Here is a 15,511-nt window from a genome sequence, read left to right as displayed (position 1 = left end):
GCTGGTCTCCCTGCTACAAAAGGTTCTAGGTCAATGAGCCAAAGAGACCGTGTGACATGAAACCCAAGGTTATCCTCTGACCCACATACACACATGTACCCACACACATACGTGTTATACACAAACACACACACACAATCTGTTGTTGGGAGCGGTGAGACCCCAGATCCTGAATTTCTTGTAATCCCCTGATCTGAGTGCCTACAGCTGCTCTGAGCAGGAGACCTTCAGGAGTTCCTGATGGCAGGAGAGTGGTTTCTGGTGGGTTTGGCTGGGGCGTGGCTATCTCTATATAATCTGCCCCTGAACACAATAAAGGGGGCGTTCTTGGGGAAATCAAGGATGACCCGTGTCGCTGTCTCTCTGTCTGTGTGTGTTTCTGTATTTTAACCTCCAGCCCCCTTGCCCGAAGTTCGCGAACTGGGTGCCAGCGCACCAAGCGCAGACACGGGGGCGCGGTGCATGGCAATCTGTTTCATTAGTAACATAGTAATTCAAATTCCACAAACATTGATTTTAAGCACTTTCTCTGTAACTTTAATGAACAGAGCCTCCAATGTGTCTGCGATCATACTGTCATCCTCTTCTTTTATTCTGTAGGAAAATCATAACCATCTTCCTCCAGCTGTCTTTTGCTTGACTTTTTTCGCATGTCATTTGACAGTTGTTCTCATCCACCATGACAAAACTGAAAACTGCCCCGGAGTTCTTGAGCAACACAGAACACATAGGCTTTTATTCTCCATAGTCTGGAGACCTTGTTAAAATGCTTGAGTGCCCCTTCACCCAAAAAATCCATGGATTTGGAACAGTGCTTTGGAAAGCACTAGAAGTACATGATTCTGAAGCCGGCAGTCCCAGAGCAATCTAAGAAATATCATCTAAAGGCTTTGGAAAGTGTAACTCTGACAACCTGGCAGGTTGATTCTCTGTGGCTGTCAGATATTTAGCTATCTAAGTTATCTAAAAAATGAGCTATGTCTTGGTGATTAGGAAACTAGGGAGCAATGAGGCCATCCGGTAATGTGGTGGTACCCTCGAAAGGCTACTATCCCACTCTCCTGTTTTGGTTCCCACAGCATCTTGGAGGGACAGCTGATTATTTTGTGTTTGTATTTATTTATTTGTTCACCCAAATAAGGAAATGTAGACTCTGAAGCACAAAAGGAACATGGCATTTGTTTATGGATACTTAGTGATTTCAGAAAACCACATTCAGTCTATGTGGCTCCTAAGACCCCACAGTTAATGCTTCCACTCCTCTGTGATTACTTTGCCTTTATTAGAACTGGCACGCACACTCCCAAAAAAGGCAAATTTGAGACTCTCAATCCATACAAAGACATTCCCTAAAGATAGCAGAGAAGCCACAGTTCCCATCAATAGTCTCTCAAGGGCAACTGTATACTTTCTCTCGGCTCTTACTTTAAAACTTTTATTTTGAAACTCAGTATTTGGGAATTACAGATTTTCTCCCAGAATATGCCTTCTTTTAAAGTCATTTACCTATAAGAAATAAGAGAAGAATGTATAATAATTCAGATATCACAAACTAAATTAATGATGGCCTCAAATATGGGTTGTTTATATGCAGTGAGGTGTGGTTGTCCACATGCAGTGAGGTATGGTTGTCCACATGCAGTGAGGTGGTTGTTCATATGCAGGAGGTATGGTTGTCCTATGTAGTGAGGTGTGATTGTCCACAAGCAGTAGTGAGGTGTTTCTAGATGAGAAAAGCCTGCAAAACAAGGAGCTTCTAAGCCTTTTGATATTTAAAGGAGAAGAACAGATCTAGGTTGTTAGAGAATGCCCTAGTTAAATTGTGCTGCTTTGGGTAAAGTAATGTGTTAATTAAAAGGGAGAAATTCTTTGAATATCCTCTGTGTATTGCAGACACCAGTTGTCCATCCTATTATTCTATGTCATAGTTTTTAATAAAATATTATAATCTTTAGGAAAAATTAGTTCAGCATTTTGGCTATAAAGACACAGTATTATCACATTTTACTTGTTTATAAGGAAATTCTGTGGGTGAAAAACCTATTAAAATATACTTGCCCCATAACATATAGACTATACACATTAGAAACAAAAATGTCTCCAAGATAAGAGTTAGCAACTGGAAAAGAATTAAGTCTCTTCTCTCATTTCCTCCCTCCTCTGTTCCCTCACTTTCTCTCCCTACTTCTTTATCTTGATTACTAGGCTCTTACTAAATTCTCTGACACTGATTTTGATGCCTATATTTGGTTTCTAACATTCAACTATTTTAATGTCCTCCTAACATTTCCTTCCTAAAATTCTTCTCATGGACTTCCTCTCTGGGATAATTTTCACTAGGCTCCAGTGAGACCTTGGGATAGCAGCAGATTTCTGAAACCCTTCACTCTTGGTTCCGGATAGAACCATGGATTTATGTTGCCCCTCTCTCGGGTTTTGTGGGTATCTTATCCTGTTGGCTGATCTCTAATGGCTCCTCTCTTTCAGCAGTGTGAACAGTGTAGTAAGCTTCTGTCAAATAGGCCCCTCAAGTAAACCATTGGTTCTACCTTGAGGAGAAATACAATGACAAATTCTGTTGGTCCATTGTCATAGCCACACATTGAGACGACATCTGTTGTGGTCCAACCTCAATGGGGTTTGCACACTCCAGGGTAGGGGCATGTGGATCGGGAAAAAAAAAATAGGTAGGAGGAATAGAGCTATGAAAGAAAAACAGAGACGTAGTATAGAACCAGGAGGGCTATCCAGTGAACACTGCATGCTGAATATGCCTACATTTATTTTCCATATGCTTATATACCCCAATCCAAAAAGGGCGGGGTGGGGCGAGACAAAAGAATGCTTTGACATGACACTGAGGACAAACAGAACTTGCTTCGCTACTAAAGACATCAAGCCATTATTTCCTGAGTTCAGCATTCTGATGTTTTAGGCAGGAGATGCAGTGACTACACCGTAGACCAAGTAGCCTATAGGTAGTCACTCCCCGAGTCAAACCTCCTTTCTTAAAAATTGAGGAGCAGGAATAGACTTGAATTCTCTGACCTTAGGTCAAGGTGGAGCAGACCCACTTCTGTGGGCCCCCACAGTCCATGTGCTTAAATATTACTTGAAAGACACAGAGAAGAAAAGTATATTTATTAAAGGCTTTACATTAAGTCATTTTCACTTGGGAGGGGAGTTGTTGGATTTGATTCGTTTCCGTTTTCCCTTCCTGGATCTTCCGTTCCTAACCTGGGACTACGTGGCCCAGTGTACAGGTGGTTTTGCTGCTGGTTGTGGAGTGGCATGAAAGAAGCAACCACTGTGATTATAGAGGATTCAAGTTCATGAAGAGCATTAGGACAGTAATCCTCCAATCCAGATGGCTTCTAGTAAAAAAGGCAGCAGCATACTCGAATACCTTCCTTAACATTGATTGTCAATTAATGTGACTTGAACGTTCATGCTTTTCCTGTCTTCTGTCATTGGTGCAGCGTAGAGCCTCTGAGGAGACAGGACAGCCTCTCATCACTGAGGTCTCAGACAAAAATCCCTCAAATGGCTAAGCCTCTTCCTGACTGCTTAGTGTATGCACACCAAATCACTCCTTGTTCTACATTCATCCCTGTCCTTACTGAAAAGTTATCCACCAACACAATAGTTCAAATCAGACCAAATCAAATCGAATTAGATAAAGCCCAGGTTTAATGGATACCAACGCTCCCCGGGGGGGCCTTCCAGCCCCACAGAGAGGAGACAGGGATGGGGTGGGGGGACTGGAGAAGCACATGTTTGTTTTCTGGGGGACAGAGGTAGAGTCTGGACTGAGGCAACTCCTAGGGGAGGGGGCTTGAAACTCAAGCATTTCAGACTCTTTGGGTATATAGATGCCAGAAGCTGGGGTGAGGCTTCCATCTAAACATTTCAGACTTTCGGTATATGGATGTCAGGGGCTGGGATGAAGCCTGAACTCAAACACTTATCCTTTTTACTTTATTGATTTTTATTGAGCTCTACATTTTTCTCTGCTCCCCTCCCCAACAATCCAATGGCTTTCAGCAGTTGTTATCCTATTTCATTAGCATTTAAATGTTTTTAAAGTTAAAGTTAGTAGCCGGGCAATGGTGGCACATACCTTTAATCCCAGGACTCAGGAGGCCCAGTTTGAGGTCAACCTGGTCTACAAGAGAGAGTTCCAGGATAGGCTTTAAAGCTATAACAAAACCCTGTCTCAAAAACAAACAAACAAACAAACAAACAACAACAAAAATTAGTAAAGCGTTTACGCAGTCTATCTCTAGGAGGTCCTCCTATCCCCCTTCTGTTTAACAAGCATCTCCTTTGAAGTGTGATTAGATCCTTTAACAATTGCTTGTCCTGTAGGATTTATACACGGTATCCCTGTAACATGTTCGATGTTGTAACCTGAAAAAAAAAGGTTTCCTTTTATTGGAAACATAAGCTGGGGCATTATCAGTTTTAATTTGTATCGGTATGCTCATTACTGCCATTGTTTCTAATAAATGTGTAATTATAGAATCTGCCCTCTTAGTACTTAAGGCAGATGCCCAGTGAAATCCAGAACATATATCAATGGTAAGATGAATATATTTTAATTTTCCAAATTCTGCTAAATGAAATTCATCCATTTGCCAAATTTCATTCCTTTGTGTACCTTTAGGATTAGTTCCTGCAGGTAAAGGAACTTGATTATACAAAGAACAAGCAGGACTGGTTTTTTATTATTTCCTTAGTTTGTTGCCAAGTAGTGGGAATTTTTTTCTTTAAGCCCTTACTACTAACATGGTGTTTCTTATGAAATTCTGAGACTTCCAGTGATTCCCATAATAACTGATCCATCTCCTCATTTCCTTTTGCTAAAAGTCCAGGCAACGCAGTATGGGATTGAATATGGGTAATAGAAAGTGAGCAATTCCTCTCTTGAATTGCCTGTTGTAATTCAATTCTGAATTATCAGGAATAAGTTCAGCGGTTTCTATATGCAACACAACCCTTCCTGCATACTGAGAATCAGTAATTATATTTAGAGATTCATTAAAGTCTAATAAAACTATCAAAATGGTATATAATTCAGAGATGCCTCTGGGAAGCAGAAGATGGATTGGGGCTAGGTGCTAGCACTCTGGGGCCAGACCAGGTGTAGCCCAGTGGGAATTCTCCCACACCTACCTCATAAAGCTCTCGGATGAATGAGGGATGGAGGCACTAAATAGGTAAGCACCAATAGCCGTGCAGGAATGGTGGTGCCAGGCATAAAGGAAACCCTGGGGGCTCTGAGGACAGACACATGGAGGCCACTCTGTCTTAGGCTTGGGGAAAGTCTCAAAAGAAGCATTTTGAGTTGGAATAAAAAAATGACCACGTGCTAGCTAGGGGTAATGGCTGTCTCTGTTGTCAGCTTGACACACAGAGAAGAGGGAACTCTACCGAGAAACTGCTTCCATTCGATTGGCCTGTAGGCACAGCTGTGGGATCTTTTCTTGCTTGATAATTGACTTGGGAGGGCCGCCCACCATGGACTGCATAATCCCTAGGCGAGTGGACCTGGGCTCTGGAAGACAGGTAGCTAAGCAAGCTGGTAACACTTGCTGAAATGGCTTAAGTATACTTGGCTTACAGATAGTTGTAAGTAGTTTGTGTGACATGAAGCTTGAATATTGTTTTATTTCCTAGATATGAGTGGGAAAAAAGAACAATAGAAAATAAACTTACGCATATTAAATATTGTAGGCTAAAGTTTCAAATTTGGTCATTCTGGTCTAATCTACAGAACTGAAGACTATAATCAAAGCCGTCCAGAAGCACGGGAACTGGGTGTCAGGATTTAAATGCCACTAACTAGACTCTCTTATCATGACCTAAATCCTTTAAAACATCTCACTAGAGGGAGCTGAAGAAACAGCTCAGTAGTTAAGAGCACTACTCATTGATCCACTGAAGGACATAGTACCTATATTAGGCAGTTTTTTTGCCCTCCTCTGACCTCCATGGGCATTGTACTCATCTGTACAAACACACATATATAATTAAAAATGAAAATAAAATCTTATTTTAAAAAAAAAAAGTCATTGAGGGCTTTCAACACTTTCTCGTTATTGTGTCCGAAATGATCTTTCTGGCCCAAAGCAGAAAAGTGTAATTAAATTGACAAGTGATTGGCACTCTTCTTTTTCAAAAATTTTTTTTATTATCTATTCATTTATTATTTCTGTATATGTATTTGGATGTGCTTGGGTGAGTTTATGTGTACTGTGTACTTATAGGAGCTGTCAGATGCCAGAAGAAAGCATGAGTTCCCCTAGAACTGGAGTTACGGGGGGTCGTGAGGCACGGTGTGAGTCCTGGGGGCCAACCCCAGGTCCTCCGCAAGAGCAGCAAGCACTCTCAGCCACAGAGTGATCTCTCCGACCACACTGGCTGCTTTTCGGATATACTCACCGGGATCTGGTTCAGTTGACATCTCTGACTTTGGACCAATTGCCAAATCGAGAAAGGAAAATACACGCTTGATGAGTCTGTTTCCCTCCACAGTTGTAAACCAGGATGGCCAACCCCTCATTGAAGGGAAACTCAAAGAGAAACAGGTGAGATGGAAGCTCATCAAGAGGTGGAAAACTCGCTACTTCACACTGGCCGGAAACCAGCTTCTGTTTCAGAAAGGGAAATCTGTGAGTTTTTAACACATTTTTAAAATTGAATTGTTTTTCTTTCCTTCAAAACCCACCAAAATCCTATAGATAGATAATGTGCTAAGTGGGGTTTCTATTGCTGTGAAGAGACACCATGACCACGTCAATTCTTTTTTTTTTTTTTTGATAATTTATTTTTACCTTTATGTGTATTGGTGTGCATGTATGTCTTTTGAGGGTGTCAGATCTCAGAGCTACAGACAGTTGTGAGCTGCCATGTGGGTGCTGGGAATTGAATTTGGCTCCCCTAAGGAGAACAGCCAGTTCTCTTAACCACTGAGCTATCTCTCCAGCCTGACCACACCAACACTTATAAGGAAACATGGAATTGGGGTGTCTTACAGTTAAGAGGTTAGTCCACTGTCATCATGTCGGGGAGCATGGTGGCATGCAGGCAGACATGGTGCTTAGAGTTCTACCTCTGAATCAGCAGACAGCAGAAAGAGCATACCTCCTCCAACAAGGTCACACCTCCTCTAACGAGGCCACACCTCCTCATCCTGCCACTCCCTATGAAACTACGAGGGCCACCGTCATTCAAACCACCACAGATGACTATTTGAATCACAGTGGAGTCTCAGGAGTCCACACTCAGGCTCTCGGGTATCTTACCTGCTGAGTGCTTCCTACTGAAGCCTATCTTAAAATCTTTATTCAACACAACTCTACATCAGAGTGGCTAGGCCTGCAATTCTTTGTTCTATGGAAGCCATGAGTTCCAGTTGGGCCTGATTCAGGGTCTCTAAGAGATTAGAAAAATCGCCAAGGCTGCTGAGGGTGACAGTAAACTGTGCTCCTGCCTCTGTTTCCCCAGACACTGACACCTTGGGAGGAGATGTTGAGATAGGCTCTTATTATATAGCATTGACTGGCCTTGAACTTGGGGTGATGATCATCTTGCTTCTGCCTCCCGAGTGCTAGGATGTGCCACCCCACACAGGTACCAGTGTGTGGCAGCGGTAATGGTGGTGGTGGTGATGGTGCTGGTGATGGCGGTGGTGGTGGTAGTAGTGATAATAGTAGTAATATTCTTGAGGGACGGTCTCACTATGTAGCCCTGACTGGCCTCAAACTCAAGAGTTCTGCCTGTTTAGACAAAGCATGCCATTATACTTACATACTGAAAAGTTCATTAGGGTAACACAGATTGCCCCTCCTCTGTCTTTTGTTCTACGGTGTGTGGATGGAGCAATGCCACCCACCGTAGTGGGGGCAGATCATTTTTACCACTGACCCACCCACAGTGGTGGGGACATATCATTCCTACCGCTGACTCAAGTGTTGATCTCTTCTGGAAACACAAAGGAGCACTCAGAATCAGGTTTTCACAGCTCTTTGGAAACCCATTAGCTCAGTCAGTTTGCCCTATATCTCTAACCATCACATAAACTAAACTATTGCCTTATTAATAAATTAAAGGGGTTAGAGTACTTACAAATTAACGATTCTCTGTGGATAAATGCACTATATCTTTAGAATTCTCACTATAGACATTACTGGAATATTTTACTTGGTAAGAGTCAACCATAGCACATCTGAATTATGATGAATTCCGAGCAAGTGTTGCTTTAACAAGACCTCCCTCAAATATTTTACTTAATTTAAGAAAGGTATCTTTTGTGATACTTTGACGTTATGTGAGTTTCTCAGTCTGTGCCATACATACGTGGCTTTTCTCTGGCTAAAAAGCTTTTCAGGATGTAACTATGACAGCATGATCAATTTAAACAGTTAGTTGGTCTTTAAAGAGGAAGAAGGGATTTTTTTGGCATAAATTCACATTGAAGCATTTTTAGGTGTTTAAAATGGCCATCTAAATTTCCTACCTTTACTCAAGAACTCAGGAATAGACATGAAAACACAATGTTTCTCAGACCCCATAAGACAAAAGCAGGATTAGTCTAGGAGACTATTCCCAACTACTCAAATAATGATCTAAAATACTTCTTAACTCAGTTTTGAACTTTTCCCTAAATTCTAAAGAATAAGCTATTTGATGATTAGCTAACTTGTTTGACATCTTTATCAGGGATTAACAGGTTAGCACTGTAGAAATCTGGCAGAACATGTGTATCAAATAGTGGGAAACAATATCCAACAAAATACCTCTGATCACCACCAGTGACCCACCAGGACTGGCAACCCTGCTGAAATTCAACCACAGCCTTCCTGGCTGGCTTTTATAGAGATGTTTGAGAACAGAGGCTAAAGAGGCTGTAGGACATTTTTAACGTTGTTATGGTCTTAATTTCCACAAGTCGGCTAGGCAGCAGTGTTCTCTCTTCGTTCCTGTCTAAGTGGACCAGCTGTTCCCCTTACATTATTACTCCAGGAACTCTCTCTTCTCCATCGGTTATGGTGTATCAATTTTTATGCAATAGACTGGCCTCAATACAATTTATTATCATCAGATACTTACCATAAACCAATTTAGGCTAAGAAAGTGTATAGTGCGGATATTTTAAAATTTTGTCCTGTGTAGTCCCTGTAGTAATAACTTGAAATTTTTAAATGCAATCAACACATTTATCCTAAGTTTAAATAGTTATAATTTTTGTTGAGTTATAAAAATTGACATTTTAAAATAAAAAGAATATGTTTTCCCTTTAAATGTAATTCTAGAATAAAGTAAAATACAATAATGCTTAAATTCAATATCATCCATCTTTTTTTAAAAGGCATAGTTAAAGTCTTTAGTGGGGATATTTGCATTGCTTCTGTTTCCCTTGCACTCATATTTCTATTTTACCTCTTCCTACTTATTTATCTCAATTGCCCTACCATTTTTAAGAATTCTTTTACTTTTAATTCTTTGTGTCTGTGTATGGATATGTACACATATACATAAATACAGGTCCCCATGGAGGCCAGAAAATGTTAGCAGATCACCTGGAACTGTACTTAAAGGCAGTTGTAAGCATCTTAATGTGGATGGTGGGAACCAAACTCAGATCCTCAGCAAGAGCAGGAGATGCTCTTAACCGTTGGGCTGTCTCTCTAGTCCTCCCCTATCGCTTTCAATATAAAAGAAATCATGTGCATCAATTGAAACTTAATTGTTCTAACTTCTGTGATCAACTTTGGAGTATTCATTTTTTAAGTTATATCATTTATGACTGCATTTAAGTATAATTCCATATTTAATAAGTATTAAGAAGGAAATGCTAGATCAGGAAGATGGCTTAATAGGCAAAATGCTTGCTGTATGAGCATAAACTTGAGTTTTAATCCCCAGCACCCCTGTAAAAGCAGACAGTGACTCTTAGACTCTTGTCTCTAACCCCAGACACTGGAAAGGTAGATGCCGGGCACTTCCTGTCAGTTATTCTAACCAAAACAAGAGGTTTAGGTTCAGTAAGAGACCCTGTCTCAAAAGAATGGAGAGGCCAATGCTGGCCTCTGACTTCCACATACACACACATAGATACACAGAATAAAAGGGGGGGGCTATCTATTAGTGAAATTGATGTAGAAAGGCTATGTGGTCTTGATTGGTCAAGACTTCCCTAACATTAATATGTTGAATTGTGGGCTTTTTTTGTCCAGTGTTCCTGAGTCTTTTCCAAGCTGCACGTACACAATAGAACATTTGTGGCTAGGAGCATGAATGCTTTTTCATTGCAAAGCAGGGGGAGGTGACGTCATAGAGGGAGTGGGAAAGAGCAACTGGCAATATACCCAAGCACAGGTACATTTTCCAGTGGGTGAAATTTGTTCATTGGTTTTAGACATCTTTAATTGTCCTAAAACTATTCATGCTAGCCCAACATGATGGCTCTGGTATCACAAGAGATCCCTAAACCTTCCTAAATCCCCTGCCTTCCTAAAACACACATCTAATAAAGTTTATAGACAGAGTTTGCTTCGAGTGCAGAGATTCCAAAAGCTACCCAGGCACCAGAATCCTGTTTTTCAATTCAGGATGAGCATACCTATTCCCAGAAGTATCACAAACTCAACACTATGCCTCCTCCCCTAGCAGAAAACTTGAGTAAAAGTATTCCAGATTTCACTGCTGTCTTTTGCTTTATTAATAGTGTTAATATAACTAGAAAGTGACAGAAAAATCAAAGAACCATGAGTTAAACATTTTCCTACTTTCATTTATAATAACTTTCAGTAAATTGGCTATCTTGTGATAGCTTATGGTACTATACTAGAAGTCAAATGTTTGTCTTCAGTTGTCCTAATGACTCTTTGATGCCTTAGCACCCAAAACAGAAAGGTCTTGAGTCCTAAGATGTGAAAGGACCCAGCCCTCTTGGAAGACTTTAAGCGCCAGGGACCGAGGCGGCAGCAGGAACCATCTCACGATTTTTCCTTTCCCCTCATTTCAGAAAGATGATCCTGATGATTCCCCAATAGAACTCAGCAAAGTACAGAGTGTGAAGGCTGTGGCTAAGAAACGCCGGGACCGCTCTCTCCCCCGGGCTTTTGAAATCTTCACAGACAATAAGACCTATGTTTTCAAAGCCAAGGACGAAAAGAATGCAGAAGAGTGGCTGCAGTGCATCAACGTGGCGCTTGCCCAGGCAAAAGAGAGGGAAAGTAGAGAAGTGACCACGTATCTGTAGACACACGGACACCACCTCCTATGACCACGCATGATAGGCATTGGCAATGCCAAGGAAAAGAGAAACCCACCGTGGCATACTGGGTTTCACTGAAAAACCAATGAAACCATTATCTGAAAGAAGGAGGGCCTAGGAGCTGGAGTGATGGCTCAGTGGTTGGGAGCATCGGCTGCTCTTCCCAGAGGACCCAGGTTCAATTCCCAGCACCACGTGTTCCCCAAAGCTGTCTGAAACTGCAGTTCCAGGGCATCTGACATCTTCACACCAATGCATACAAAATAAAGTTTGATGAGTTTTTTTTAAGGAGGTCCTAAAATGACAGGGTTCTCAGTAAACCCCACGCCCTCACAACTCTTGTATTAGCTACAAGATCTCTTCCTAAAGTACATGAGAAAAAGAAGCCATAGAGTTCATACTGGAACATGTAGAGGGCTAGGAAGGGACAGTTATGAATGAAGTAACATCTGTGACTATGTTATTTAAGACTGTCAAAACATTAAATGGGACCAGTGAGTGAGAAAGCTCAGCAGGTGGAAGACATTTGCTGCCAAGCCTCATGGCCTGAGTTCTAGCTCCATAACTGACCTAGTAGAAGGAAAGAACCAACTCCTGGGAATTATCATCTGCTCTCCACATAGCATGGCACATACCCCAGATAGATAGATAGATAGATAGATAGATAGATAGATAGATAGATAGATAGATGGAATTTTAGAAACAGATGCTTGACAGATCTACCTTGAAGGAAAACTATTACATTAAAAACATATTTTTTAAACAACTATTAGGAAAAGTTGAACCATTATACACTGAAGAAAACCAATAAATTTAAGCTGGGCAGTAGGAGCACATGCCTTTAATCCCAGCACTCAGGAGGCAGAGGCAGGAGGTTCTCTGAGTTTAAGGCCAGCATGATCTACTAAGTGACTCCCAGGACAGCCAGGGAGGACTACATGGAGAAACCCTGCCTTGAAAAACAAAAAGCATTAACTTTAATGCATTGGTTACCTTTCCGGTGCTGTGATAAAATGCTCTGAGAAGAGCCACTTAGGGGAAAAAGGATTTGTTTTGGTGTGAGGTCCCAGAGGCACAGAGTCTATCGTAGCAGGGAGTGCATGGCGGCAGGAACAAGAAGCTAGCTGACCAACTAGGGACCAAGCATTCAAATATGTGAGCCTATGGGGGTTATTTACTATTTAAATTGCCACGTTTTATTTCTCTTCTCAATACAAAAAAAATTCTAACACATAATTGTTGTAGGAGACAGCTTGTTGGTTCCTGGCTGCTCAGCCCTGAAATAATCACACAGAAACTATATTATTTAAAACACTGCTTAGCCCATTAGCTCTAGCTTTTTATTGGCAAGCTCTTACTTATTAATTTAACCCATCCTCATTAATCTGTGTATCACCATGTGGCTGTGGCTTACCGGCTAAAGTTTCAGCATGTCTATCTCTGGCGGGGCTACATGGCTTCTCCCTGACTCCGCCCTTTTTTCCTTCCAGCATTCAGTTTCGTTTTCCCCACCCAGCTCTCTTCCCCTATAGCTCTGCTATAGGCCCTAACCAGTTTCTTTATTAGCCAATGATGTTCACAGCATACAGAGGAGAATCCCACATCACATAATATGATGATTGTTAATCTGATTGTGTAATTAAATTTAGGCTCTAATTAGAGCATAGCTGAATTTTCATGTTTAGACACACAGTTATATCTACTGTCCAGGCAGTACGTATAGATAGAATAAGCATGGAAAAATACCTTTCTGATGTGCATCACCTCCCTTAAACCTGAAGGTTTTTAATTAAAATTCTAAGCTTTTCTTCTCTGTAGTAAGCCTTGTATTGTCCAAACTATAAGCATGTATTGTTTTTTGCCATTATCCAGATATAATTTTAAATTAAGCCATCATAGGCAGCTTAGATAACTTCCAGTGGTCCAGGCCCTGGAAAAATGTTCTACCCCTTGAGTGGTAGAGTGTGGGGCCTGAAGCTTGCTTGGACAAATGTAGTAGTATAGTCTCTTTTACAATTGTGTTACCTTACAACAGACCTCTGACCCTGAGATAATACAGAGCCTCTCAGGATGTAGCCCACCACCACTGTAGCGGCAGCCATGACATATGTACTCTCTAGCCCAACCACCACCTGATGTCAGTCATGACATACTCTGATCAGAGGTACCAAGATGGACACGTGTCCCACAGAGACTGCGCCATAATAACTCTATTCTGCTTTAAATGCAAACCATGTGGTGATTTGTTAGGCACTGATTAATTCATATAAAACCCTCCTGGTAATATATCAAAGATAACTTTTTTCTGTAAAGATGATTTATTATGTATTTTAGTATAGAAGCCTGGAAAAATCCTTAAGTTGTCACCACACTGATACTACTGTTAACTCATGGGCATAAGAAATATTAAAGGTGTCATACTTGAGCAAAGAAACTCAATTCAATTTTACCATGTAAAGTTTGAGGAGATTATGGGCCACAGGAGTTATTACACATTGGAAATAGAGTTCAAGAGGTCAAAATTTGGGTCCACTGTATATGTAGGAAATTGTGAAAGATGTGGAATTGGCTGAAATTACTGAAGGAGAATAAGAAATGGAAGAATTGATGAGGACCTCTTGGGGTACCAATATCTAAAATTGATGAGGACCTCTTAAGGTGCTATTGATGAGGACCTCTTGGAGTACCAATATCTAGAATTGATGAGGGCCTCTTGGGGTACCAATATCTAGATTGATAAGGACCTCTTGGGATACCAATATCTAGACTATGAGGACCTCTTGAGGTACCAATATCTAGGCAGAAATAAGGTTGTAGCTGATCAGTATTCAAAGATGATGTTGCCCAGGAGACATGCTATTACAAAAGCTAAATTAAGGATTTTCAGGATGTCAACAATTTGAAGACATGAAGATAAAGCTTGACTTTTGTAATCAGGAAGGAATTGATGTCACTGGGAAGAACGATTTCATTTGAATGATGGAGTAAAAGTTAACTTTCAATGTGTTATAGTAATTGACTGTCATATTTCAATTTTTTCAAAGGGTGAAGTTAAGGTGAAAGAGCACGGATTGATAAATGATTTCTTATTTTGTTTGTAGGTGAAGTCATCATAAGAGGGAAAACAGTTTAATAAATATAGACAAGAGTAAAGTTACTAGATGTAATAGAGAACAGTTTTTCAAGTTGTGCATCGAGGCGCCAAGGAAATGTCTTAGCCATAAGCGAGCTTGCCTACAATCATAAGCTGCTGAAGTCAAATCCCCAATTCCCAGCGCATAAATCAAAAGCCCAGCATGGCTTTGCAGACCTGTAACCCTGTTCTGGGAGTTGAAGACAAGAGAGTTCTAGGGGCTCCTTGGCCTGCCAGTCCAGCTGAAATGGTGAGTTTCTGGCTCAGTGACCAACCCTGTATGGTGGTTTGAATGAAACTGACCCATATAGATGTATATATTTGACTACATGGTTCCCAGTTGGTGGAACTACTCTGGAAGGATTAGGAGTTGTAGCCTTGTTGGAGGAGGTGTGTCACTGGAAGTGGGCTTTGAGGTTTCAAAAGCCCATGCCATTCCAAGTTGACCCCCTCATACTCTGCCACATGGTTGTTGTCACAAGACATGAGCTCTCAACTACTGCTCCAGCACCATGCCTGACTGCTGCCATGCTCCCTGCCATGATGGAAGCATATTCACCCTCTGGAACTGAAAGTCCCTGATAAACTCGTCTATAGCTGCCTTAGTCTTGGGTGCTTGGTCACAGCAATAGAGAAGTGACTAAGACCTGTCTCAAGGCAGAACGACAGAGAGCTGTGGAAGAATTTAGCTGACATCCTGCTCTAACCCCACACTCATGAGCCCTCAGATAATCACATGCATGTGCCATACACATGAAACACACAGACACAGGCACACATGCACAGTCTGTATTAAGCAGCAGTTTTATGAGTAACTGTTAAACAACAGGGATCATACATTGCCTGAAGATTCCAAGATAACAAGACAACCACTCTTGTCCCCCCACAGCCATCAGCTAGAATTTTATTGACAACAGAAACATACACACAGAGTAAAGCACATGAAGAGACTGACTCCCCCATTGGAGGAATTCATAGTTGTGTTTTCTGGTGTGTTTAAAATCAATTACAGTGGGGTAGGGGCTATTTCTTTTTCCAAGAAGTTTAACGTATAGTGAACGAGACAGACACATACAACGAAAGTTCACATGCTT

The 15,511-nt window shown here is 41.2% G+C and overlaps 1 protein-coding gene across 2 annotated transcripts in view; it reads left to right on the top strand.

The window, feature by feature from the left end:
- Positions 1–14,299, top strand: part of Veph1 (ventricular zone expressed PH domain containing 1) — a 170,173-nt gene extending 155,874 nt beyond the window's left edge. For both annotated transcript variants that reach the window (XM_050147477.1, XM_050147476.1), the window contains exons 13-14: positions 6,538–6,674; positions 11,033–14,299. In XM_050147477.1, the coding sequence (XP_050003434.1) occupies positions 6,538–6,674; positions 11,033–11,269 (374 nt within the window). In that variant the 3' untranslated portion in view covers positions 11,270–14,299. The remainder of the gene's footprint in view (positions 1–6,537; positions 6,675–11,032) is intronic.
- Positions 14,300–15,511: the final 1,212 nt, after the last annotated feature.

This window comes from Alexandromys fortis, unplaced genomic scaffold (genome assembly GCF_014885135.2).
Source record: "Alexandromys fortis isolate MF-2015 unplaced genomic scaffold, M_Fortis_MF-2015_v1.1 scaffold_53, whole genome shotgun sequence".
In the NCBI taxonomy this organism is placed as follows: domain Eukaryota; kingdom Metazoa; phylum Chordata; class Mammalia; order Rodentia; family Cricetidae; genus Alexandromys; species Alexandromys fortis.
Note: the sequence above shows the minus strand (reverse complement) of the source record. Positions and strands in the feature narration are given on the sequence as shown.